Source organism: Falco cherrug, chromosome Z (assembly GCF_023634085.1).
Source record: "Falco cherrug isolate bFalChe1 chromosome Z, bFalChe1.pri, whole genome shotgun sequence".
Classification (NCBI taxonomy): Eukaryota; Metazoa; Chordata; class Aves; order Falconiformes; family Falconidae; genus Falco; species Falco cherrug.
Genome location: NC_073720.1, coordinates 30,903,505 through 30,931,456, shown reverse-complemented (window position 1 = coordinate 30,931,456; position 27,952 = coordinate 30,903,505). Strand labels below are relative to the sequence as shown.

At 38.7% G+C, this 27,952-nt stretch overlaps 1 protein-coding gene across 1 annotated transcript; it reads left to right on the top strand.

Moving 5' to 3' along the window:
- On the top strand, positions 1-27,952 carry PLGRKT (plasminogen receptor with a C-terminal lysine). Its single transcript, XM_005434762.2, is given in 5 exon segments — positions 1-99; positions 21,833-21,933; positions 21,935-21,961; positions 22,980-23,089; positions 27,791-27,952. Coding segments are annotated over 5 exon segments (459 nt in total). The 3' UTR covers positions 27,913-27,952.

Here is a 27,952-nt window from a genome sequence, read left to right as displayed (position 1 = left end):
ATGAAAGGAGGAGTACGGCAAGAAGCCCGACGGCCAAGGCATGTAGTGCCGTTCTTTGCCGATGTGTACTGCCCGAGCTGTGAACCCGCCAGGGCCTGCGTACACATTGAACATGGAGAAGAGTTCCGGGAAATTTCTTGCAACAGTTTCCACATCAAAAAAAAAAAAGGGGGGGGGGGGGGGGCGGGGGGGGAGGGGGGGCGGGGGGGGGAGGGGGGGGCGGGCGACACGTGCGGGCCACCGCAGGGCCGGCGCTCCCCGCCCAGCACACGTCCATCCGCGCTGCAGCTGCCCGACGCCGGTGCCGTCCCGTCGGGGCCGCGCTGCCCCCCCGGTTCAGGACGTGCGTGGCACTGGTCCCGCGCGCACGGCACCGCGTTTCTTTCGGGCTGCTGGAACGTACGGGGTGTTACTGGAAACGAGCTCGAAAGTAACAAAGGCGAGGTGTCACCGGCTACCGACACCAGCGGCCCAGGCCGCGGCCCCCGGCAGCGGTGCCGCTCCCACACAGTCGCTCCGAGCGGCCGCCTCAGGGAGCACGAGCGCCGCGCGCTCCCGCGTCACGAGGCCGCGCAGCGCGGGGGCCGCCCGCGGCACACAGCCACGCCGGTGGGAGCGGGGGGGGGGCGGGGCGGGCGGCCCGGCCTCGGCCCTTTGAACTCCGTGAGCGCCGCCGCCTGCCAGCAGCCGATCGGTGCCTTTCCCGGAAGCGAGGCGGGGCGGGGCGGCGCGGCGCCCTCCGCCAGGCCGCCGGGAGCGGGGTGGGCCGGGCCGCTGGCAGAGGAGGAGGCGCGGTGGGTCTCCCGCGAGGCGGCCCGGCCTTGCTGCCCTGCGGCCTGTGCGCCGCCCCCGCCCGAGCCGAGCCCCTCCCGGGGGCGGCCGAGGCCGAGGGCAGCCTCCCGCGGTGCCGCCCCCGTTATCGGTCGGGCCGGCCTCACTTGCCTCGTCTCTTCTGCGCTGCAGGGCAGGATGGGGTTCGTCTTCTCGAAGCCCGTGAGCCACAGCCTGAAGGCGCAGCAGGAGTCGTGCTCATGAGCTCACGCCGCAGGTATGCGCGCCGGCGGTGGCCGAGGGCCGGCCGCGGTGTGCTTGCGGCCTCGCCCGCGGAGGCTCGGTTTCCTCCCAGGGCTAAAAGTGCTCCTCCATTTGCACACCCTGCCAGGCCCACTGCACTTGACTGCAGGTCGAGCACCTCATCTCTGGATCTAACAACTTCCTCGGAAGTGTGTGTTAACAAGCTGTGAAGGTGGAAGCTATCCCTATGGTAGCCAGACCCTAAAAACACAGTTTTGGAAACTTACCTTGAACTGTCATCCCCTGTAGCACAACTGGGCCATACATGTTAAGGTGAATCAGTAACAGCACGGCTACTAAAACTGGGATACTATTCTCTTGAAACCATAGAATTGTAGAGTGGTTTGGTTTGGAAGGGACCTTAAAGATCACCCCATTCCAACCCCCCAGCCATGGGCAGGGACACCTTCCACTAGCCCAGGTTGCTCAAAGCCCCATCCAGCCTGGCCTTGAGCCCTTCCAGGGATGGGGCATCCACAGCTCCTCTGGGCAACCTGTTCCACTGCCTCACCACCCCCACGGTAAACTTCCACTATACAAAAATCTTTCAGACAACTTCCTTCTTTAAGTTCAGTTAGGCAACTGCAGTTATTCGACATTGCTAGGAAGGCACTACACAGCTGTTCATTGCATTGTTGTTCTAAAAAACTCAGACTAAATAGGGCGTAGCAGATTGTTTATTCCCTCTCATAAAACAATAAAATAGCAGCAGAGAAAGAGAAGGAAAATGAATTCGACAAAGACTCAGAAAGTTGTGCTGAACGAAATTTACAGTGTAGCATTATTATAGCTTTCTGATTTGTTGTTGGGTATCCTGTGAACTGTAACTTGTTTAACTAAATGCTAGAATGCAATCTGAAGGACTTAGCTGGAGCTTGTTCCTTTAGTTTTGTGTTTAAATTGAATACAGGAAAATTTACAAAGTTTAAAGTAGTGACGGATGAACTTCCAATTTATTAAATTACCAGTAGATGGCATATTCTAGTTTTCAAAGGAGCATGCACATAGTAGGTTTTGTAGGATCAGTGTAGACTGAACTCTGGGGGTGACCCTGGGAATGTGGCTAGGAAAGAGAAAGATAGCATAAGGAAAGATATTTTAAAATACTGGATATTACATAACTGTTTAACAAAAAATCAACTTTTTGCAAGGTTTGTAAACAATTTTCTGTCTGTGCTGGGTTGTATGTTTCTCAGGTGCAACCACAGGTTTTGTGTACGAACAATGTATATTTATGTTTTTTCCTTATACAGAGGGGCTCCTCCCACCCATAAAGTTTTTGGAAATCCAGATGATTGGAAGGTTTTCAGTCTGAGAGAATGGTAATGAAATTAAAATGAAGGCTTGCTTCATGATTTGCTTCTCAGCTGTGAAAAATGAGAGTGAGCTGAGAAAACAGCTTGAATTCAGGCTAGCATTTGTAGGGTGCTGTGGGCTTTAAACGGCAGTCTTTGGCCTCTTGACCCCAGATGCTTAGCAACTCTAATTCTAGCCCAAATGCCCAGGCTAACATAAAACCCGAAATTCTTTGAGAATAGTTAGAAAAAAAGCCCTTTCAAGATTGCATGCAAAATTTTTGCAAGTTGCTCTTTAGGAGCTCTCCCTGTGCTGTATTTCTTATTTTTGACAATAGTAATAGTAACATAGTAGATTTCTTTCTAACACTACAAATGCCTGATTGTATCTGATTTGTACTGTTTGCAGACATGCTGGCCATGTTAGAAAACCTGCATCTTTTAAAAATGCATAAAGTGCACAGTTATGTCAGGTGCAAAAGATGCAATGAGGGCAAGAGGAGGACTAACTTTTGTGTCGTAAGAGGATGGAAGAAAATACCTTTTCTCTGAGCTTAGGGGGAGTGTAGGGAAGAGGGAAAGACTGCCAGTTGTCTTTTCCATATCTATATAAAACTTGTGATGTGTCTGGAGTCTACTGTTAGACAAACTACTTCCAGGCTCTTTGTGAAAGAGTATAGCCTGATTTATTTGTTTTTAGATAGAAATTGTAACTAGAAATACCTGGAGAAGTTACGTCATGCTAGGACCAGAATGAAATAGCTTGACTTAAAGCATTAGATATTGTGTTATGGTGAAATACTGGGATTTGGATGCTATCAGTTCTCCCATTGTCCTCTGAAAACCATCATATTTATTAATATAATAGAAGCTTCCACCGCAAGCAGTATCATGTATATGCTATGAGAGTTTAAAAAATACTAATTTGTTTTAGATGTCTATATATCCCAAAATAGCACGTGGGTTCAAAGCCTCTTAAAGCTTTTAATAGCTTCTGAATGTACTTTGGAGTGCCCCATGATTAGAATGTTGAGAATACAGGTTACTATTGTTACTCAAAGCCAATCAGTGTGGATCAAGAAGTCGTCAAAACTGTTTCTTCTAGAATGCCCTCCCTGCTATCAGTGATGGTGTGACACTGCTCAGAAATGAACTAGTAAGTCTTTGGGTTGCCCTGGAATAAAACACAGCAGGTGATGGTGACACAGTCAGAATCTGTGAAGACTTCAGTTCCTTATAGATGAGGAGGAATCATAAAGTTACTGTAAATTGTTTGGAACAGCATTTTTGTGCTATCAGTTTCCATGACAGAACACTACCACCACCCACCACCCCCGCTCTTTTTTTTTTAACAGAAATATTAGGTATGTGCTCTCCTCTGGATGGAGAGAAGATACAAAGCTGTTCAGTCATTGACTTACCCTCTGTGAAAAATTGTTGGTTGGGAGGAGTCCATTGCAAAACCTTGGAAGGCAAGTGAGATGACAGAAGTTGATAAAACCCCCTCCAAATACCAAGCCTTGGTGCATGCTAAAGCTTGGTCAGTCCTAGCGTTGCTCTGATCTGTGCTGGACCCCCAAGCCAGCTTGTCTACTTCAGAATAAGAGAATGTTAAAACATGTTGTAAAGTTGGGTGCATTTTATATTTTTTATACCCTTCTTGGGATAGCTGAAAAGAAGGGATTGTGGCCTTGTAAACTGTATCTTGTGGCCTTGTAAACTGTATCTTAATGCTTTTTGGAAGAATAATAAAAACTCAATTGTCAGTTTGCCTTGATGTTGAAGGACTTACCCGTTGTTTGTATTGTCTTGGTATGGCTCCAGAATGAAATACCAATCTGTATCAAGTGGGGACTGTTTATGGTAGAAGTTTGTTGAGGCTTCATTTTTATCATGAGCCTCTCCTTAAAGCGTAACTAGCAAAATTATTTCCAAACAATATATCAGACCTACAGCTCAAGCCTAGTATATGGCCTTGCTAAGTGGTTTTAGCATGGCTGCATGGGTAAGAGGAAGTTCCAGGTCTCAGAGCATTTATAGCAGGTTATTTATTTTCATGAGCTGAGTGGGTACTCTTAACACAAAAGCAGGAATTTAATGTAATTCTCCTGTTGAATGCTATGTTCTGTACTTTCTGTTCTGGTCAGACTTTTATTTCTTGCTGTTTGTTTTTTTTGAACAACTCAAATGTATACCTTGAAAAAGCTCTTTCAATAACTGTTTACTAAGAAAGCCCTTTTAAGATGTACAAGACAACCTGGAAGAAGATACACATTTTTAAACTGGCAACAAAGAATGAAGCATTATTTGTGGCCGATTGTTCATTCTGCAGTATGGATTAGCACACTTTAAAGAGAACTTTTTTTTATTTGCTCTTTCTAGACAGTGACATTCCTTGACCAACAGGTGGGTCTTTTCATAGGAAATTGGATGAATTTGTGTACTTTGAAGCTTGCTAAAGAATTTATTGTGATGAGGCAGGCATAAGTATGATTACTGCATGATATATTGTCTTCAGGTAATTAAAAAAATCTTAACCTTGAATGCTCTGTGTAGTGTTACTTAGAGTGATAAGAAGCAAAATCATGGTAGAAGGTCGTGGCACAGTACAGATAAAAATTCTAAATTTTATTTCTTACTGTTAATTAGTTTGATTCTAGGACTACACAGAGCAAAGCTTACTAAATTAACTTTGCACTACAGAAGAATATTTCTTTGCTAATGTGTAAAAGGCATTTTAAGTGCAGCTTAAAAGACTTTGACTTTAGGGTATAGATATAAAAAAGCCTAAGTTCTTCTGTGAAATTTTTGCCAAGCTTTCTCATGCATGTAGAGGAATTAAAAATGCTTTATTTTGTTTTCCAAATAAAAATGTACCATGACACACCCTCCTTACCCCCACCCCAGATTAGTTTTCAGTTTATCCCCTGCTGTTGTTTTTATAGAGGTAACATCACTTTTGTCTCTAGACATTTGGTTTTCCTGGCTTTGCCTGGGGAACTCTACACGTGGGAAACCAAGACAGTCCCCAGGTTTCCTGTATATAGCCTGTCTGTAGGTACTCAGTGAACTACATGAAAGGTAGTCAGAAGAAGAAGCTGAGATTTTGTTATATAAGGGGGGGGTGAGGGCGGGGGTGGCGGTTATTTTTCCGCTGATGACGTGAAGATCTCTTGATGTGTGTGGGAATAATACTACATAGTGAACAGTGGGATTTGGTCTCTGAAATTAAAAAAATGTAAGTTCTTATAGCATTTGAAACCCTTGGTAAATGTTTTCATTTATATCTCAATGTATAAGGTGTTTTCTTAATGAGTAATGAGAAGAAATGTTTCATTGGAACTCCACAGAGAATTGGTGGTACACCAAGTCCTTTAATAGTCCTTTAATGATTAACCTTTTTACTTTTTCATATATTAGTGTGCAACATCATTAATAATGACATCTGAATTGATGACTAGTTTACAGTTTTGTTATATCACAATTATTTTTTTTTAACATGAGATGACCGAAATGGCAAGGCAGTATCTTGACTGATGTGTTTGTGATATCTTTATGTATAACAATCATACCTAAGGTATTAAGCACTCTTTTGATGTTAACTATTGAAGTTTTCACCTAGATACCCTTGTGGGAAAACTGTGCAAAAAAGCAATTAGGAGAAAAACACTGAATTTTTCAGAGAATATAAGAGAAAAGTCTGTTGTATAGGGGACTACCTAGTGAAGTAAATGAAAGTGGGTCACCTCAAAAAGCAAGAATTGTGTAGCTGGAGTTTAAGCCATGTGGAGAAGATTAATTCCTAGCTTTGTTGAATTGCTAAATGTGATTCTGATCAGGTTTGAAATAATGATCTTACTTCTCCAATAATTTAGGTCAGAAGAAATTCTCTAAACTATTGCAGGGCATTTTTACTCTGGTTTGGAAAAAAAAATAAAGAAAAAAAGCCCCAGAAAATGAAAAACCTCTGTTTTCTCCAAATGAACCAATAAATCACATTCCTTCATTGTAAAAACTGTTCCTTGTATAGCAGCACCAGAGGAGCATTTTGCTCATGAGACTTCAGTCTCCCTAACGTCTGCTGGAAGGGTCATAAAGCAGGACATAAGCAATTGAGTACCTTTTTGGGAAATGTGAGGAATCAGTGTTTGATACAGGTAGGTACTGCATGGGCTATCCAGGGCTCATGTGCAGCTGGATTTGTTACTCACAAATAGGGAAGAACTGATTTGGGGATGTAATATCAAAGGAGTCTTGGGTTGTGGTGGTGAGATCAGGGTCCTGAGGGTGGTAATGGGGAGACCAGATTTTGTCTTCTTCAGGAAACTGGTAGGTGAGATGCCCTAAGAGGCAGGTCTGGAGGATAAAGGAGTTCAGAAAAACTGACATGTTTAAGGACAACCACCTCCTAGTGTCCCTGGCAAGATAGAGACCCCGGCCACCGTGCAGGCTGAGGGCTGACAACACTGTGGAGGTGGAGGGGCCACTGGAAAACAGCAGCCAGAGCCTAAGCCAGCAGTGTGCCCTGGCAGCAGGGTCAAAAAGGCCAACAGTGAGGGCTTTGTAAGCAGTAGTGAAGCCAGTTCGTTGAGGAAAATTACTGTTGCCTTCTGTTCAGTGCTGCTTTAAATGTGTTTAAATACTGCATCCAATTTTTGCTCCCTTTCTCCTCCCCAATACAACAAAAATGCAGGTGAAAAGGAGCAAGTTTAGCAGTGGACCATCAAGAAAGATGGTCAAGGGCGGAAGCACTTTTTTAGAGGAAGCCAAGTGAGCTGGACTTACTCAAACTGGAGAGGGACACTTTTCACATCACAGTGGTGCGTTGGAGGGGAGTGAGAGCTAGTGGGTATACATTGAAACAGGATGGGGGGAGCAGTTCAGACTGAATATATGGAGAAACCTTTTCCCCCACAAGGACAACCAAGCAGTTGAGCAGAGGCCCAGTGAAGCTGTGCAACCTCCATCCTTAGAGATTTTCAACACCTGACAGGATAAAGCCCTCAGCAACCTGGTCTGATCACATCAGCTGACCCTGCGTAAGTCCTGTCCAACTTGAGTTGGATGCTCTGACCACCATGGAAGTAGGCGCAGGTAGTGGACCACTGTATTTTCTGAATCCTATGAGGTAGGATTTCCTCACATCTGCTTCTTCCCAGACTGAGAATTATTATGAGTTCCTGCTTGATGTCTGCATTCCTGTCAAGCACCACATGCACAGCAACAGTCTGTTGAAACGAGCTGTGACTTGGTCTGACTTTTAACTGATGGTTGTTAGATAGACTTCAGGTATGTGTGATACTGATACAGAAGTAACATCATAAGGAAGGGAATTCAGGATTAAAGCCTCAGTGTGCCTTGCTTGTCAGATAGCAAGAATCTTGTTGTCTGTGGGAATAATTTACTTGAAAAAGAACTGTACAATCTCCCGTAATTTTGAAAGTGTTATAATACCTATTGCTGTATTTGTAGGTAAGTTTCCCCAACACTGCTTAATATTATGTATCCAGCAGTAGCACATACATCAATCCCTCTAAATCAGCAATTCCAGTAAAAAGCTATAACCCTTATTTAAGCAAAACTTGTTACAAAAGTATTGCTTTAAGATTACAGCAGGTTGGCTCTGCTAAGCTTTCAAGGGCAGATCAGACTGTTAAGAGTGGAAGACTGGAGGACTAGAATTCTTGAAAAACGTGAAGGTAACACAGAAGAAGGCAAAAATCAGTGAACGCGCTGGAAGGAAAAGAGAGTAGTTAATGCTTAGGGTGTATCATTGTTTCTGTGGCTGACAAGATATTTATTGTTGTTTTGGGACAGCAGTTCATAGTGATCTGGAGTTTTGTTCAGTTGAGTTTTGGGGTTTTTTTTCCAGCAAGAGAATTCCTTATCAGACGAAAGGATAATCTTGTCTGTGGGATAGCATAATTGCATTCAGTAGTCAGAGATAATCCTCCAAATTAATCTTTGATGGGAGCCACATAACCTTTGAGAAAATAAACAGGCCAGGAAAATAATACACTTTTGACAAATCTTGTATTTACCCATAATAAAAGTGTTTGATTATAACCTCCTGTCTGTAATATGCATCTCTGGATAGTCTCACTTCCCTTCTCCTGCTATCCCTCTTCTCTCCCAATTTCATTATGTCAGATTGTAAAGTGCATTCTTCTCCCCAGGTAATATTGGATAGCCAGGAAACAGCCATAGAACTGCTTTCGTAGCAGTTAGTCTTTGGGGGTTTACAGACTTCCTCCCTGTGTGGTCATGGGAGAGGTTCCCTACTCCTTGGTGGAAAAAAATGCCAACAGCAAGTAATGCTCGAAAAGTAAGGGGTTGATTTTTATATTTTGACAATGCAGTGCAATTACATCTTTTCTGAAAACTTGTGTCAGCCTTTCCTTGTTTTCAAATCTTCTTCCCTCTTTTGGGGACCCCAGTGTCATACAGGTTCATTTTGAGCCATGAGTAGTCTACATTATCCTATTCTAATGAGGGCCAGTGGTGGTACTGAAGTTCCTCTGCAGTTCTGTACCTAACTGGGTACTTTTATGCTCCTTTTTTCCCTTTGGTGATGTGTTGTTTGGTTTCTTTTTTCTTTCCCTGCCTTGTTTTAACAGCTCTTTTTAAAGCTTTGGCAGTGATGCAAAATAAGGGAAATAAAAACTACAGACATTTTTTTCACCCAGTTAGTAAAAATTGTTGAGCTGAATAGCTGGGCAGTTTAGTACAAAACACGGTCAGGGAAACTCATTTTCCACTTCAATAATGTGTAGTCTTTCTTTTTAACAATGAAAAAGAATATAGCAGTTTCTTCTGTAAGTGAAATGTTTTTCTGAACACAGCACAGAAATGCCAAAAACATATTTAACTCTTGCAGATTCTGTACCTGTAGAAACAAGTTAATTAACTCAAATTGTAAATCACAAGCTTTCTGCTTCCAAAAATGACTCTTAAGTGTTCTGTGCTTTCATCTATTCTTCAGTTCTTGCCTATGGGGAAAGATGTATGCATTTTACACTGTATGTATGAGATATGCCACATGCATTCATGATTCAGCTTAAAGTGAAACTGCAGATGAGTGCTGTTTCCATGTCTGCAAATGGTCTGACTCATAAGAATATGCTTTGGAATATTATTCCATCATAACATTAATGTGTAAACATTAATTTCATTAGACTGTTATTTGATGTTCTAAAAGATGTGTGATGAAAGTATTTGGATTTGGAAAAACTATCAAAAACTCAGTGAAAGCCTGGATAGATGCAACTTAATATCATCTTTTTTCTTTCCTCTACACTGTAGCACATGGTTAGAGGCAAAACATAGCATAATTGCATTACTTTCCTGCCAGGGTTATATTGCCTTAAGAGGTGTGCATTGAGTGGCAATAAATGAAAGGAATTAAGCAAGTTTTCTTATCATATTCAACAATTTGTCCTTAAATCTTAAATGAAAATATAGAAGTACCCTGTAGCAAGCTTCTTAATAAACCATGTCTTATGCCCAAAGTATATTGGGTTTTTGTCTGACTTAAAATAATAATAGTAAAAAAAAATAAAGTCAGACCTATTATAAGTGATAGAAAAGGACTAGAACATTTCAGTTTATGTCCAGACACTCAGCAGTTTATCAATATAAATATGGCCATAATTCAATTAAATGTTTGTGTAAAATTTTAGATTGGAGGATTGGTTTAGTATTCTGATTGTTTCAATGAATTGGAAAGCACTGAAGTAATAAGAAGTGGTATAATAGGTAATAGGATAAAAGGCAGTCCAGAGCATTATATTCAAGAAGGAAAAGTGAAATAGATTAACTGACTATAAGTGATTAGACTTCAGAACCTTAAAAAAGACCTAGGTTTTATATGCTTGTGCATACTTATAAGTGTATTTTTAATATAGATATGTACTGATAAAGAAGCTGATTCAACAGCACAGATTCTTGTAAAAGCAAATGTAATTGTGGAATTATTAACCAGGGGATAAAATTACTCAATTTGCACTACTGATGACTTTGCTGGGAAAAAAATATTGATACTTCTTGTAATGAGCAGACAAGCTGTGAAAAGTTCAGAAGATGGCAGTAAAGGCGTTGGAACCCATGAGGAAAGAATGAAAAAAATCATATTTGTCTGATGCTATAAACACGTCTGGTATGAATTTTCAGTTTGTGTGTGTTGGTGGTATATTTTTTAATCCGCTCATTTTTCTCATGTGTCTGTCTAGAGATACTGAGTCTTTTTCATTGCAACAGCAAGAAAGCAAGAATTGGGATAAATATTAGGAGACTTTGACTGCTTAACTGTCATTATATAGGTATCATGGTTTAACTCCCGCCAGTAACTAAGTACCACACAGCCACTCGCCCACTCCCCCACACCCAGAGGGACGGGGAGGAGAATTGGAAAAGAATGTAAAACTCGAGGGTTGAAATAAGAACAATTTAATAGGTAAAGCAAAAGCCATGCACACAAGCAAAGTAAAACAAGGAATTCATTCACCACTTCCCACGGGCAGGCGGGTGCTCAGCCATCCCCAGGAAAGCCGGGCTCCATCACACGTAATGGTTACTCAGGAAGACAAACGCCATAATGCCAAATGGCCCCCCACCCTTCCTTTTTCTTCCCCCGTTTATATACTTAGCATGACATCATATGATATGGAACATCCCTTTGGCTAGTTCAGGTCACCTGTCCTGGCTCTGTCCCCTTCCAGTTTTCCATGTCCCTCCAGCCCTCTCGCTGGCAGAGACCAGGGAACTGAATGGTCCTTGACTTAGTATAAACATCACCCAGCAACAACCAAAACCATCCATGTCCTGCCAGTGTTGTTCTCACACCAAATCCAAAACACAGCACTGCACCAGCGACTGGGAAGAAAATTAACTCCATCCCAGCTGAAACCAGGACAATAGGTTACTAAGAAAGGCAGTGAAATCTGCCACTGGTGGTCTTGATTGGGGTAAATAAATGTCTGTTTCATCTCCCTGCTTTCAGGCTAACATTAAAGGACCTCTAAATGCCTTATCCTCTTGACTTCATCAATGCTGAAGCTCAAGTACCTGAACAGAATGCAGGTCCATTTAACTGAGGTCTGTTAATACGTAACAATTCTTCCTTCTAGATTTATTTTGTACTTAATACTGTGTCACCTTTAGCAACATCTCTTTTCCAACCTTACAATTTCTGAGCAGCTCAAACACATCAGTAAATGTGAATTTTTTTATATTTTTTTTTAAATATAGAACATACCTGCATTTCAGGACTTAACACTGATTTCTGTGTGAATGCTACCTAGCAAAGATTACAGATATTGTCATTTCAATTATACAGCTGTTTGTTATTGGTGTTTAGTTTTCCATCTCAATGTTTTTTTTGAAAATGTACACAACAATTTTATGCCCAGTAAGAAATAAGTTTGAACCTTTCAACAGGAGTTTTAAGTTTGTTTCTTATTGTGAAGTGTCTGATAAGCTAGTTATCCTCCTAGTGGTTTTTGAAGTTCTTACTTTCTAAGAAGCAAAAATTTCTATGGTAACTTATGTGATAGGATATAGTGAAAGAGACATTTGAAGCATTTTAAGCACTTGTTCAAGTGAAAAATTAAATAGCATAGATAAAGTACAAGCATAGTTAAGAAGATAGATGTTTTCTATACCAGTACATACACCTTCCTTAAGTTATTGGTTTTGTGAGATTTGAATTGAAAAATGGATTCTACTGACCTTAGGATATTGTAATACATACCACTTTGCCAAACTTCCTTTACTACTGCAGATACTGAGGATTTTGTGAGGGAGAGATGAGGAAAAACTGACTTATTTGTCAGGCAGCTTGATGATCTTCTCACCCCAGTTTTAAACTGGGAAAGAATTTGTATTTGAGGTGAAGATTTTATATGCATAATTTTTATTTCAGTTAAATTAAAAATTTAAGAATGTTAAGAATGTAAAGATGCTATTACAAGATAGGTCAGTAGGATTTTTATGAGAAAGTAGATACTGGGCCACATTTGGTTTTAGTAATTTGACTTAAATACTAACACAAAATGTTAATGAAAACCGAAGAAGAAAACAAAATTTCTGAAAAGGGAAAATATTAATGTCTGTTTGATATGTAGTAGACTAAGAGTACTCCATCTGAGGCAGGTGAGATGAATTGACATAATAAGCCTATCATTTTGTTTTTGGTAAGGATGTCTATCTTTTACACATTCCTGCCTTATCCCAGGATTCTTTTTGAGTAACGAGCTCAAAGCTTTTAGCAGGAATGGCAAAGAGAGTGTAAGAAAATCTGAGTCAGGGCAGGGGGAGATACTATCTATTTTATTTGAAGATTAAGTATATTTGCAAATAGTGTTGTGGGATCCTATTGGGTTTTTTTTCTTAAAAAGTTCAATTAACTCATTACTCATTCTACATACTATTGATGATTTATCAGTTGATCATAAAATGAGGTGACTGCTGAAAGGCATATGTATGCTATGTTTTGACTCTTGGCAGGAAGAAGAATCACTAATGTTAAAATGTCAGGATGTTTCTGAGCAATAAAAAAACTTATTTTCATGCTTTATCACTTTCATTGATAAAAAAAAAAAGACACATGGTTCCATGGGCTGCTTTCTATAGAATCCTTCCTGTGGATAATAAAACTTTGCGTGGTGACATTCTTCCCATCTACAGATTTGCCAACTTATCATTGTTAGTAAAAGATCAGCCACATCCATGATGATTCTGAAAAATGTGATTTTTCCTAATGCCTTAGACACTGAGCAATTTTGTGCAGGGTTTTGTAAGTCCCTAACCTTTTCCTCTCTAAAGTTTTCACTGATAATTAGTCAAAAGGATTTTTTAAAGTTCTATTACAATGGAAACAGTTGTTCCCTTTCTTCCATGTGAAGCAAAATATAAGCAAGCTTCCCCTTTCCTGACTACTACCACCCTTTTCCCCTTGGGGTGGGAAGTAGTTAGATTTGTTTCTATTGACAAGGTACTAGTAGCGCTTATAGCATCTCTAATGCATTTGTCTTGAAGCATTAGAAAAATTATTTAGCCCCTTAGGTGATCTGGGCTTAATTCAGGAAATAAATGCTCTCTGGTAACAATCCTATATCCTTATTAGTTTGTGTGCATCAAATGGAACAGAACAAGATGAATGATATCTGTACTGAGGAAGATTAGAACAATCTATCTTAGAGGAAGAAAGCAGTTTGGTTGGTATTAGCTGAGAGATTGTATACTCTGCCTGATCACTGTAAAGAAAGAAATCCAGTGGTTTACAGAGTAGATTTTAATAACTATTTCTAACATGCAAGCAATACCATCAAAAGATGCAAAACAGACTGATTGCTCCACTGATAATGACAAAAATGTTAATTAAATCTGTTCAATGGAATTGGTTCTGCCAGTGTTTTTGCTTGGGAATATCTGTGACTAGTACATATCATTGTGAATGCAGCTTGCTTAAGTAAAATTTTTATCTTGCTTGGAGGTGCACCTGCAGCTAACCCTTACACATGTAGACTTAGTTGTAGGGGGGATTTAACTGACTTCCAAGAATAAATGCCTTCTGAAGCTGCCTCCTTTAATGCTAGGAATTTTCCACAGTTCCTTCCTCCTTAGTAGAGCAAACATACCATTTTATTCTTCTGCTGTTAAGTCCACTGAAGTTGAATCTGGTAATGTATTTGTTTTTCTATAAAATACTATTTCTTGAATGCTAAGTTAAAAAAAAAGAAATAAAAAGAAAAAGAGGGGGCAATGGAGAAGCCCTATATTGAGCAGAACTCATAAGAGCCCAGGAGGTACAATGGGTAAGAAAGAGATTTTACACCTATTTCAATTCCATAACAAAAATGGTATAGAGAGTGCCACAGTAGTTTTGCAAGTCAGAATCTGAAATGGATAGGAACAAACATCATATTTGCATAATTTATTGGTATTATAACACCCTTTTATACCACTATCATTTTACAGCCATTTCTTCTGGTTTTCATTTTTGATTCCATGCTCTGAGTCTCTATTTCTTTTTTTTTTTAAAAAAAAAAAACAACACAACAGGTTGAGGCACACAAGGAGTGTACCTAGAGGCATTATTGGGGAATGGAAATAACAAATTGAATAGTTCTTACTTATTGAGTTATAAGTCACATTTTGTTAACTCCATGTCTTACACTGCCTGATCTACTTTACCATTCCTACAGCATGGCTAAGTTTTTACATAACTGGCTATCCAAATTTGTCTTTTTAGAACTTGTATAAAACTCCTGAGAATTCTAAATACTCATAATACTACCTTACAACTTTGCTCACTCTGTAGATAAGATTATTAAATGCAGGTGGAAGACACCCTTCCTCACTCTGCTGCATGTTTGTTGCTTAAAGGCCACACGTCAGAAGCATGGAATTGCTAGGTTACTGCCAAGAAATCTTACTTTCATACTACAGTCTGTTGGATTGAGCCTCTCCTTTGCAAGCTTAAAACATCAAATGGATTTAGGTGCTTTTGATGTTATTTTCTTTTTATATGGCACGTAATTCCAGTAATTCATTGACAACAACAGGAATATAAAGGAGTTTTTTTCAGTGCAGCTCACATTCTGGCTGGTGGCTAATATTGTGAGACCCCTTTCTTTTTATGATAGCTCTTAGCTTGTGAATGTTTTGTAAGGTGTCTTTGCACTTGAAGCTTTAAAATTTGAGATTTCTTTGTACAGAGTGTAGTTTCTTGCAATGCTAATAATTTTAATTGCTGTGTGTACTTGATGTGAAGAATATTTGCAAACAAGTTTTGAAGCAGCAGGATAAAACATTTGAGTCTGATTTGTTTTGTTTGATCTAGAGGCCCATTTCCTGACACTTCTGTGTGCATGCTGGTCGTAGAAACAAGCAGACACTGCATAATTATTACATGTTAATGTCTCTGTATTGCACTCTGGTGGCTTACGGTGGAGGTGTAAACATAGGTATCACTATTCTGTTTTCCATTTATTTTTGCTAAACACCCATTTGTAGCAGCTTCTGGTTTTGTACATTTATGAGGAATGACAAGTTACATAAGCCTTTAATCTTTTGTTTGCTTATGAAATGCCAGTTGCATTGCTCCTGCAAGGGATTTGTGCTATTACTTAGGTATACTACCTGCACACCAGCTTTCATATGTGTTTTGTAAGTGATTTGCAGATTTTTGTAGGTGAAACTGTCATATTTTTGAAAAATTAAGTCTTATTTTCATTGCACCTCTGAGTACTCAAAAGTCACTAGTTATTCAAAGAATGCTTTCAGCATCTATGATCATTGAAAAACTGTAAGTGAAAATGACCTTCTATTATAGCCACAGTAGCCACGGCCTGTAACAGATGTGCAAGAGATTAGCCTGCGACAAAACTGAAGGTTCTTTTAACATGAGTGTAAGGATATTCCAACAGTTTCTTCATGTTTCTCTTTTCTTAGATTTTGATTGTGAGTTTCAGAACTTAAGTAGAGATGGTGTATATTTACCTGGCTGATAATTCCTTCTAAGGTAGATTAGTTCCTTTTCTTGCCTGCATATCAGTTTACCAGGCTGTCAGCATGATTATGTTGTAATGATGGTGACATGAAATACAGTTCCCTAAACAGATTTGCTGCTATGACCACTCTCGGGCCAAGTGTTGCCCTTGTCCACGCTTTTAGAGGTGCAGGGGAAAATAGCGTGTCTGCCAGGAGAGCCATTAAATGTATCAGGTTGCAAATAGAGGCTTTATCCAAGGGTGGTTGCTATGTCTTCCTCTCTCCAGATACAACTTAACCTGCAGGAAATACATCAAAGAAATTGTATTTTATACACAAGGGACAGCATTTTGCATAGGCTTTGCCTTCCATTTCTTTTGAGCCTTTGTAGACCACCTTGCATCCCATTTGTTTTGCTTTGTGCATCCCCTTAATACAAAACAGAAGTACCATCTGTTCCTTCTTTCATACAGCATCTGAACATGAAACAGAAAGGTGGACAGAAAGAGAGGAAACAAGCTAAGAATCTAAAGTATCTGAAATTCCCAACCTATCTACCAGTGCTGATGTGGCTTGTAATCAAGAGGGGACTGTTTATTTTTTTGCAAGTTGTTGGAGTTGAATAAACTATTTCAGATGAGAATTTTCTCCCACTGGATTTTAATCAATGAAATGATAGTATAAATGCCCTTTTCTGTGGTTTGACATCATTGTGACAGCCTGAAGAATAATCAATAGAAATGATAAGGATGGTTACCACTGACTAGTTTATTAGCATTATCAGTTTCACGGTAACTGACCTTTTCCCTCTCCGCCTCACTTATCTTCATCTGTCATGTTTCATTTTGTCAGATTGATTTCCTTTTACTGTAACAGTTGGTATGTGGCAGACTTCAAATGCTAATCAGCCCTTACAGTTTCTCACACTGTCCAGAAACTACTAGCTGTATTTAAAGAAAAATGGGACAGTTATTTCTAATTGGATCCCCCTAACAGTGTTACAATATATAAAATGTTACTTGCTACTAATACCGGGTTTACTTTGAAATACTAAACTTAAGTGTTAAAATTACATCATTGATATTTATTACCAGTAAGGAAGTTGTGCTACTGTCATTTAAGAAAGTATGTTCACTATGGAATTAAACACACAGAAATGTATATAGTTTGGGGTTTTTTTAGATTATGATGTATGTGTCTGTAAAACATGGTCTGATTGTTGTAGGATGTGATTTCTTGACAGTAATGAAAAAGCATGCTTGGATGTGTACTAATGCATCCACATCACGGCTTCAGCTCTTTTGTGCCTGATGCAGCAACCTGGCTGGGAAAACTACAGCATCTCCCTTCCTCCCATGGTGAACTTGCTCCTGAGGTTCTTTACCTATAGTTTTAATGCAAGCATAATCATGTAAATAGTCCCTATTGAAGTTTTGTGGCTATATAGGTGGGAGGCTTATGTATTTAAAATTAATAAAATTTATTCCCTAAGATGTGGCACTTAGAACTGTTGTTCACCTGATGTGTATGATGTGCACCTGTGGCTTGTTTCCTCAATAATCAAGTTCTCCCATCAGTGAGATTATTTTAAATAAACTACAGCACACTTCTACTAAGTTACTAAGTTTGAATTATACAATTTTTTTTATAAATCTTATCCTATATAAAGTTCTATGTATGAAGTTATGGTTTGCAGTAAAATTAATACCTGCTGTTCTTATTTCTTGCTTCTGATCTGCCTTAATGGGAAAGGAAGTAATTTTAAATGGCATTGCAAAGCAAGTCCTAAGGGAGTACACATGGCCTTTGTCATAAAATCTGCATGTTAATAGATCAAAAGTCTTCTCCACCCTTTCACTAGCCCAGTGTGGCTGGCATTTTCAATAGAACACATGTGGAGGAAAATAAGACACAATTACTAAGAAATTAACAGCTGAAAATGGGATATTGATTTGAACTGCAGTCAAACATGATTTGGTTTTCTATCTTTCATCTAATTTGGAATCATCTTTTGTGGTGGACTCCTGAGTCTTTCCCTACATAGATCTGCTTTCAAATCCCGACTTGCTTAAGGTTAACATAATCTTAATGTAATAATTCTACCTTATGATCTACCAATAGTTTTTGCTAGTGTAAAGTCAGCGGATTAGGGTATCCTGGTCATTCAAAACTGTCGGAGCTCAAGATGTGTGATTCAGTTTGGCATGTTAAATGGGTAAGCATAAGGATATTGTCCTTGAATTTTTTGAAAATTTGAAAGACTGAGGCACATAGGACGTGCTTGAGTGCCCATGTAGGTGCTTAATTTTGCAAGTTAGAGCATTCATTTAAATGAATTCATTTAAATGCATTTAATCTTTTAGTGTCAAATTTTGCTCATAAACCCATTTAGCTGATCAGATGTCGGGTCTGAACATGTTAAAGCAGTCTTTGATGACACAGGGTAGGTAGGTGCCCTGCCTTATGTCTGCTGTGTCAGTCTGCCAGAGGGGTGTTTCCTGCTGTCCTGAACACGTATTTGCTGGAGCCCACACTTGGAAAGTGATGGCAGCATTGACCCGTGTCACTCAGCAGCATGCTGTTGCCACTCTGCAAAGGGCTCAGGGATTCTCCAAACTTGTTTTGTTTGGGCTTTTTTTCTACAATTATTTCAGTAAGTTTGTCTAATGAAACCGTAACTTCTGGGACAACTTTGGCCATAATTGTTGCTCAGTTTTCCCTTTTCCTTTCCTTGAAGAAAGTTTGAAATCCAGTGAAGTCAGTGTGGAATTGCCCTGGAACACCTTGACTAAGTCTCTGTTATGCAAATTTCTGTTGTAGTCCTACAGCTACCACCATAGTCTTTTGTTTTGGCAAGATGAAACTATGACAAGTGACAAAATTGATCTTGGCAATGGAAAGCATGAATGAAGATTTTTTTCAGAATGAAGGAGGACAGAAGAAAGGGCAGGTTTCTGGTGAGGTATTCCTAGGTTTGGCATGAGATTGCATAGGTGCAGAGAGATTTTGGAGCACATTTAGTGATGTTTGTGTGTTGTTATTAGATTTTATCTGTATGACTTATGACTAAATAAAAATCAAACCTCTACAGCAGTACTGTAGATTACATAGCATCCCTGAAAATATCTCAGTGTTTTCTTGATGCTACATTGTAAGTTTATGGACAAAATAGAGATATTGTATAGTAAACTGTTGTAACATCATACAACTTCAGTAATGGCAAGAATTAAATTATTAATTTAGCTAAATGTCACTAGGTCTACTTTTTACTGCCTTCTGTGCATCAAGATTCCCCTCAAACCTTTTCTTCTTGGCTGTGCCACATTTCCCCATGTATCTAAAGTGCTCATCTCTTAAGATTCATCAGTCTAAAGCTTCCCTCCAACACATTTTTTTAAAAGAATTTAATTTAAATACGGTATTGGGTTTCACCTAGGTAAAATTTGACATCCACATTCAAGAATTTTGCTCAAAGGAAAGAAATTATAAGCATTTTCTATGTGTTCCCCGCCCTCCCTTATTTTTGGATGGGTGACCATGTAGAAAGTTGAGAGTTGGTTTGGTTTTTTTTAAGTGTGTGTGTGTGTGTGTGTGAAATCCTTCTCTATAGAAAAGAATATAAAAATTGATTTATGTAATCTGGCTGCTGTTTATAATATTAAAAAAATTTAGTTTTCATTTATACTAAGTTATTTATATAATAGATACATGTGAAAATATCCTTGGGCTTCTGGAATTTGATATGATAGGCTCCTACAGAAAGGTGTTTGTCCTTAGCATCTGTGACTTAGTAATGTCTTTTGTCTTTCAGTACATCTTGTGTGAGGGGGGTTTGTTGAGGGTTTTTTTTTTGGTTTAAAAAAAAAATGTTAGGATCCTGAAGTTTACTTTTGTAGATACAGACTTACAGCTTTCTTTTTATTCTATGCTTACTTCTTTCTATGGTCTGTATATTAAACTTTTCTGCAGCATTAAGTTTCCTTTTAGCATGACCTATATTTCATCAGCATATCCTTGTCCCACTTCCTCCCCACGTACTCTTCAAATTGAAGCTCATTTAGAGTAATATTGTGCATCTTGGAAGCGTAGGCTCTGTGCTGACAGGCAGACAAAGGATCCCTTAATACTTTTCACACGTGTTGAAACTACACACATAATCAAATCGAAGAGGAAAATAGAGGTCATTAAATTGATATTACATGTCATTATTTTATCTCGTCACGTCAACCCCTCGGCAGTTTACCAGGCTGGATACTGGGGACCACAGTACTAATCAACGGGCAGTGTGCTTGTTTACTGCAGAATTTCCAAGTATCTCATAGGTGACAAAATATATTCTAATTATTTTGATATTTTATTAAGTGGTTTGATAGCCATCATATAATTACCACTTCTGAAAAAAGTTATCTGAAACTTATAGATATCAGGAAGGTAGAGCCTGTTGGTATTTTTTGTAAGAACAACAATTACAGTATAAATCTTGAGGAAAGAGAAACAGATGAACAGTATTGTGAGACTGCAGTGAATGTTGTTTTTCCTACTGTGTACAATTATATGTAATTAGATCTGTCCTTTTTTTATTATGCTGTCTAAAAAATTAATTCTGTCTATCTAGTAGGTACTGAATACGCTTGTAAATAAGATAGCAAGATCAACAGAGTCTGAAAAAATAATTAGTAACAATTTAACAGAAATTGTTCTGTTCCGGCTAAGTCAACAGTAATGGAGATGAATAAAGGGTGGGAACCTTAAGTAATTACAAATCCTTTAAATTATTTTTGAATTTAAAAGGAGGAGAAAAGAACAGATTTAATTACTTTTATAGATGCATGAGAAGAGAACTTTCTGAATTTGCGCTTTGTTCTTTCTTTTCTAGAATACATTCTTTAGGCAGCTAGTATTCCATTTCCTGTACCTTGTTGGATGTTTTATGCAACCTGGTTAGCTAGGTTAGATATACCAACTCAGGTACTCTGCTTTTTTCCCCCAAAAAATTAGTTACAAACATTAATGCGAAGAAGCCGACTTCTTATTGTGTTAAGTAATTTCTGTATTCTGGTTTGAGAATGCTTATTTTTGGCAAAGTTCTTAAATTTTGCATCCCTCTAAGGACAATTGTTTTTTGGTGTTCTGTACAGTAGAGGGGAACTTTTAAGAAATACTAGATTTACCTTTATTTAATGGAAATGTACCAGTATGTTTAGATGGGGCACATAATTAAAAAAAAATAAAAATATATATATCTAATAGTCTGCCTTTTTATTCTTTATTCTTATTTGACATAGAAAGCCCTAATTTGATGTGTGAATATACTGTCTAGATTGTAGTTTCTGCATGATTTTTTTAACTGTAGTTACAGTATTCTCTTATGGACTTTTGATATGTATTCCAGTATCTTTAAAAGATCTTATACCTTCGCAACATCTTTTTTCTGTATTTGCAAACGATGGTGTTTCAAAGGAGTTATTAACTTTATGATGCATTATGAAAAAGAGAAATCCTCAAAGGGCAAAGAGTATCAGGATTGACCCTAAAGATAATATCAGCTAAGTTAAAAACAAGCAGAATAAATTGGCAAGCAGATAGGTGGTACTCTTTGGATCACCATGGAAATACAAAGGTCAGAGAACCTTAACCTAGGGAGTACTGCTGAGACTTGGGGAGCTCTCAAAACCCAATACTGGTATTTTGGTTTTCTTGACCTTGAGAAACAGCATTAGACAGATTCTGCATTAAAGCATTTGCTAATTTGACCTGAATGCTTTCTTGGTATAAACTATTCTGAGATATTAGTACTGAATTTCATTCTCAATTGAAAGCTATGAATGACTGAAGTAGAAGGAAAAAAAACCCAAAACCAAAACCAAACCCTTCTCAATTAGAGTTTTGGATTTATAGACCAAGAGAGATTGACTCAGTCTTTAAAACAAATGGATTACTTGATTTTGTTTAACCTCCCTCCCTTTTTTTAGCTGGAAAGGCAACTGCTGATGCAGAACCAGGTGAGAGAGAGACAAACAGCCATGCAGATTGCTTGGACACAGGAATTTCTCAAATATTTTGGGATGGTTTTTGCTTGCTTTTGTGGGTTTAACAGGTGGGTAAGAAGTTTATTTCATAACAGAAAATATAAATATATTACACTTATATTTCTATATTGTTGGATCTTCCTTTTGCATATAATTATAACAGGGAGTTATTTTTATCCAGTATCTCCTTAGAGGTTGATCGAATGACAAAGTGACTCTGATTTCTGTCTGCCTTTGGATGTGTTATTGTTATGTCTGTACTGCAGACTTATATAAAAGCAGAGACATGTGAGCTGACAGTAAAATGATACAGCTGAGGTACCAAAAGTTCAGTGCAAAATAAAAGTTGTGTGTGGAACAGGAGGGATTGTTTAAAAGCTGTGCTATTTTCTTCTCCATATTGTGATTTAATGAACTGTTAATGAGTAACAAATTCCCTATTATCTGGGGGTTTTTATATGTCAGTGAACAAGTGGACATATTCTAAAATCTGAGTAAAGAAACTCACCCAAGGGGAATAAAAATCTGGCTAATAAAGCTGTGTCGCATGGGGAAGAACTTGCCTTACAGGACTTTTGTTTGGTAACATACTTTTCTTGTGCTATAACATGATTAGAGGGAATTTAGAAAATATTTGTAGTTTTGTGTACATAGTACAGATGAAATACACCATACGCATTACGCATTCTCTGTGGACTCTGATGCATTTGGAACTGAGCATAATTTCTTGATTGCTACATGTTGCATGTGGCTGGATGGATATATGCATATGTATATGCATGCTACATGACTTAGATACTCCCATTTTTGTTCGGTATGTTCAAAACTCACTTGAAATATTTTTTATAATACCGGTGGGTTGACAGTTGAACATGAAGGCAACCAGAAGATGAATGCTTCTGAGGAAATTAAGACTTGTTCTTTGATTAGAGATTGTAGAAGGATGCACAAGTCCTAGACAGTCAAGGTCAATCTAAACTAACAGCTAAACTAACAGTGCCGATGTACTGAATGTCCTAAATAATCTTATTTTTTCCTTCTTCTTTTTTTTTTTTTTTAAAAAAAAAAAAACCTGAACAAACAAACCCAGAGCAATAAAAAAGAAGAACCCAGGAGTTTTACTGCCCATAGTTCCCTTGAGCTTTGTATTTGCCTATCAGTATGATATGGGCTGCGGGACACTATTGCAAAGGATAAAAGGTATGTGTATATATGTCTGTCGGGTTCACTGTAGAACCAGACCTTAATGTATCCTAATGTTTCAGATAACCTCTTATATTTTTAGAATGTCTGAGAGAATACTTGCAATAGATTTTCTCAATTTTTTTGGTAAAAAATCTTACTCTTTCTTTTCTTCTCTGTTACCATCAGATACTTTCTCAGGCAAGAGTACTCTACTTCTGCAGCCTTTCCCTCCAGCTAAGACTGTGAGTTAACTTCTCCCCTCTTTCAGAAAATTTGAACTCTCAGGCTATAAATACAGCTGAAGTAAGTATTGCATATTTGGGAGAAATGGCAAATCTAGTGATTTCCATCCATATTCCTCCCTGATGCTGCTGTTTTGGCAAGGGGTAGGGATGATAAGAGCAGATAAAGGGATACAGACAGGAATCATGCCCTTATACCTTCATGACCAAACACAGTTATCAGCTGATCATCTTGCCCCAGTGCCCTGCTAAGATGGATAAAAGGAAGGTGAGGCCCAGAGAAAGGGCGGTCTTGCCTCATAGTTGCCAGTGGCAGATCTAATTAAGTGATGGGTGTTGAGGATTATGGAGGTGCATTTATGTCAGTTCTGATTCCTAGTGAAGGAGAGATGCTAAGAGAGTGTTCACTGTAAGTGGAGACAGCATTGGAACATGGCTTGTCACCGTCACAAATCATCTTAGCTAACTACCTTGATTTTTCTCTCTGCTACTGACACACATACTGAAACAAAATAAAGATTTGTTTCAGCTGTTGGTCTTAGCTACCAGATCTAAGAGCTAGGTTTCCTAATGCTGTGTACTTCATTGAAAAAATAATGATAGATTAATTAGAAAAGCAGGTATTTCCAGCTGCATACATGTGCAGATATATTTAGGTGGTGCAGCAATGTATATCTGCAAACATTTCCTCTACCCCACTAAATAAATTTCTCTGGATTTTAATATGAAGAGGCAGCTAAACCCAGAGAGAAAACTAGGTGGCTCTTATAAATCAGACTGTTGAAAAGGAGATTAATACAATGCAGAAGAAATGCTTGGAATCTAGGATTTATTAGGGTTTGGGGTTTTTTCTTTAAATTAGGTAATTTTCATTCCAGAATTCTGAAAGAGTGAGCGTATCATAATGCAAACCCCATGGCAAGAGTATGTAATGTCTTTACTGAGAACCATGTGGTCTTGCATAGGTTGAAGAGGAGCAATGTGGTATCCCATTGCTTTCCAAATAGGAAAAGTCATTGTCATAACTTTAGATCCACTAGGGCAGCTTCAGCCATGTGCAAGGCTTGTGGAAAGGTTTTGGAGGAAAGAAGATGTGGAGCCAAATGCACAGTAAGGCAAAATGAAATATGCCAAACTAGCTCTGTCTTTTCCAGGAAAATATTTTTTTTTTCCAAAAGAAATGTGGTAGATATATTGTAAACTCATGAAAGTATATAGTGTGGTATCACATGAAGATTAAGTTAGCATGAAAAATGTGGAAATTAGTAGACGGGTAAGCACTGGCATAAAGAGAAGATGTCAAAGGTCTGTGTTTAAAGAAGAAGGCAAGGTTTTAGCAGAGTTGTTAGCAATATTCCTCAAGATTTGGTCTGGATCTGCCTTCGTTTTGTATTTGAAATGGAGTGAGTTATATTAATCAAATCTGTGGATGACAAACATGACTGGTGTCATCAACAGAGAAGAAATAAACTGTAGTACAAGAAGAACTGATGACCTGAAGAACTGAGATAATAAAATAGGATTCAATTTGTTAACGTCAGCGAGAAGCTAGAGACGGATAGGGATTTCTGTCACCGGAGCTCACCAGTTGGAAATGATAGAAAAAGGAGAAAACCTGACAATGTATTAGGTGATCACAGAATGAGTATAATCCAATAGTGTGATGAATTTGTGAGAGTCAAACGAAGTCTGGAAAAATCCAGTGAGGTTTCCTAGTATCATAGCATGGTTGAGGTTGTCTGCTCAAGCAGGATCACCTAGAGCCAGTTGCTCAGGAGAATGTCCAGATGACTTTTTAGTATCTCCAGGGATGGATATTCCCCAACCTAAGTAGAAATAGAGAGTACAGAGAGGAAGATACTGATGCAGGAAAACAGTAATATGTTCCTTGGAAATGTATACATAATTTGGATCACTTCTGTGTAAGGAATCTAGGAGAGTTAAATTATTGGGGAATGCCAAGGTGCTTTGCAAAAGAAAACAAAGTGATTAGTTAGTTCAACCTTGTAAAAAGACATGAGAGATTTGGGTCTACAGACCCTACTTACAGCATAGGATAAAGAAAAGGATGTCAAACTAATTACTAATACCAGGACTAGAATAAAAGCAAGTGGACTAGCCTGAATAAATCTGGGCTGAAAATCAGAAGAAGGTTCATAACGAATGTGGAAATCATGTTCCAGGGTTCATTTTTATTTTAAGATTAAGTAGTTGAAGAGGAGGTTTTCTGACACAACAGACCTGCAGCCACAACGCATGTTCTTATTATGCAGCTGATCCCTGTGTCTGCTCTCATACTGCTTTCTCAGCCACTTCTCTGCTTGCCCATGTATTCTGTTGGTGCATACCATGCTTCATCTCTGTGGTATAATAATGAATGTATACACCATTTCCTTGATTGTACCCTCTTTAACTGATCTCTTTCCTCTACGGTATGCCTACCTTCAGCCTCACAGCCAATTCCCTCTCATAAACTAATCTGAAATTATTTCTGTGCTGCATAATCCTCCTTGTATCTGAACAACCTTGATCAAATAGCCCTTCATCTGCTGTTCTTCACTCTTTGGAATCAGTTTATACCCCTGGAAGGTTTCTCTATTTCTTTTTCATCAATAATTTTGTCTCTGGTCTTGCTTACAGTTAAGTTCTTCTCTTTTCTTTAGCCTGTTGTCCAAATGTTTTCTCATGACTTGCTTATTCTCCCACACAGAATCAGAGGGTTTTTTCCCTGCTTTATAGTTTGGGCTAATTAAAGCAAAAACTGAGGACATGGGGAGAAATGCCTGTTTTGTGTTCTGCTTGTGCTGTTGAAAAACTGTAAGTGTTCCAGGGCCATGTATCAGAGCTGAATATTTTGGGTATGGCAGGGTTACAGAACAGCCCTTAAGTGCACTATCTTTTCTGAATGGCTGAGGACACTAAGAATCAGTCGTGCACCTGCTGTCTGTGTTCTTGGCCTTGCTTTTCTGCTTTTCCTCCTAGTCCAGGTACACATTGCTGGTGTTTTTCAGACAATTGATTAGAGGAGGGGAGGGATTATATAGCCAGCCTCCAACTGCACAGAACTTATCCGCTAAGCAATGAAACTCTGAGTACCATTTTGAAGATTTAAATAGTTCAGTCCTTGTATCCTGAGGCATGTGAGAGAAGGATGGTGACTGGGCAGTCTGCTCTAGTGCATGTGAGTGACAGGCATAGAGATTTGACTGTTTCTTTCTGTCACCTAAGATCTCTTGCTACTCCATAATCAGATGCTGTATGCAAATGACTGACGTTGTGTTATTACCAGTTACCAGGAGTGGTAACCAGTGTCGTCCTCTTGGGTATTACTGACATGTAGAGACCCCAAGCTTTCTAATACTACCAAAATTGCATTTGGAGATGTAATACTACCCAAATTGCAGTTGGATATTTCAGCATTCAGACCTGTTTTAAAGAATGACCACAGTCATGATTGCATTACAATATTCAGTCAGGTTTACTGCACATAAATAGCTTCAAATCACTGCTGTAATAATAATCAAGCTAGGAGCTAAGGCATAGGTAAACAAGATTGTTGACTTTGTACCAAATGGCATCAGCCAAAACAAAAGCATTCTTTGCCTAATCTTCATCCTTTCTTATATCACAATCAGACCACTATACTTATGTATGAGGTTCAATCTGTATCTTTGTTTTTTGGATTCTCTGTCCTAGTTGTTTTCATTCCAGCCTTACCCAGAGCATTCTGCACCCTACAACTTTTCTCTGTTGTGCTGTTAAGACTGCATGTTTAGGTAACTGTCTTAACAAATCTTTTTGTGAGCAGTATGCTTTGACCAAGCATACTTGACTTCTTCAAGTCCTGTGCTACCCACTTTCTGCCTGTAGCCTTATGTCTTTTAGCCTAGGCCTGAGACAAGAAGTATTGTGCCCAAATATCGCATGTCTATGATACATACAAGTATATATAGGGAATGTACTTGTTAAAGCTTATGTATGCTTTCATGCATATGTCTGATCCACCGTCTTCTTAAGGCTCTTAATTGGCCAAATACAGTATGGGGTTGGTACAAAGTACATGGTGATGCTAAGTCCTTGCTGTATCCCATGCCTCCATTCCAAAGGACATGTATAATAAACTTCTGAATGAAACAGTAACTATAACTCAGTGTGGTTTTTAGGTGAGAGGGGCTAACAAACAGGAACAACATCAGCACAATTGATTGTTTTGGCTGAAACTCTTTCAAAGAAATGCACATACTCATTTCAGATCAAACACTTCCATGTTATCCCACCAGTCCAAAATTCCTTAAAAGAACTTTAGTGCTACATTGGCATCAGTTCATTTGTAAAATAACATAGTTGTGACCTGGTATTTTGTTGTTCTGGCACAAACAAGAATAGCTAAATCAGTTTCTCAGTATTTTTTTTTAACTTCCTTTTCTTTCTCACAGATACTGTGTAAGGAAATTTATTTCATTTTTTTTTTAAGGTGAAGCAGAGAACATACTGGACACACAGAGCACTTTGCTAGAATTGCTGAAGGGATCACTCACATATGAAGTTCTGGAGAAAATCAGTAACTCTCAGAGCAAGTTCTTCATAGAAAAATAGAAATATGGTATTAAAGCTTAATATCTGCGATGTGATTTTA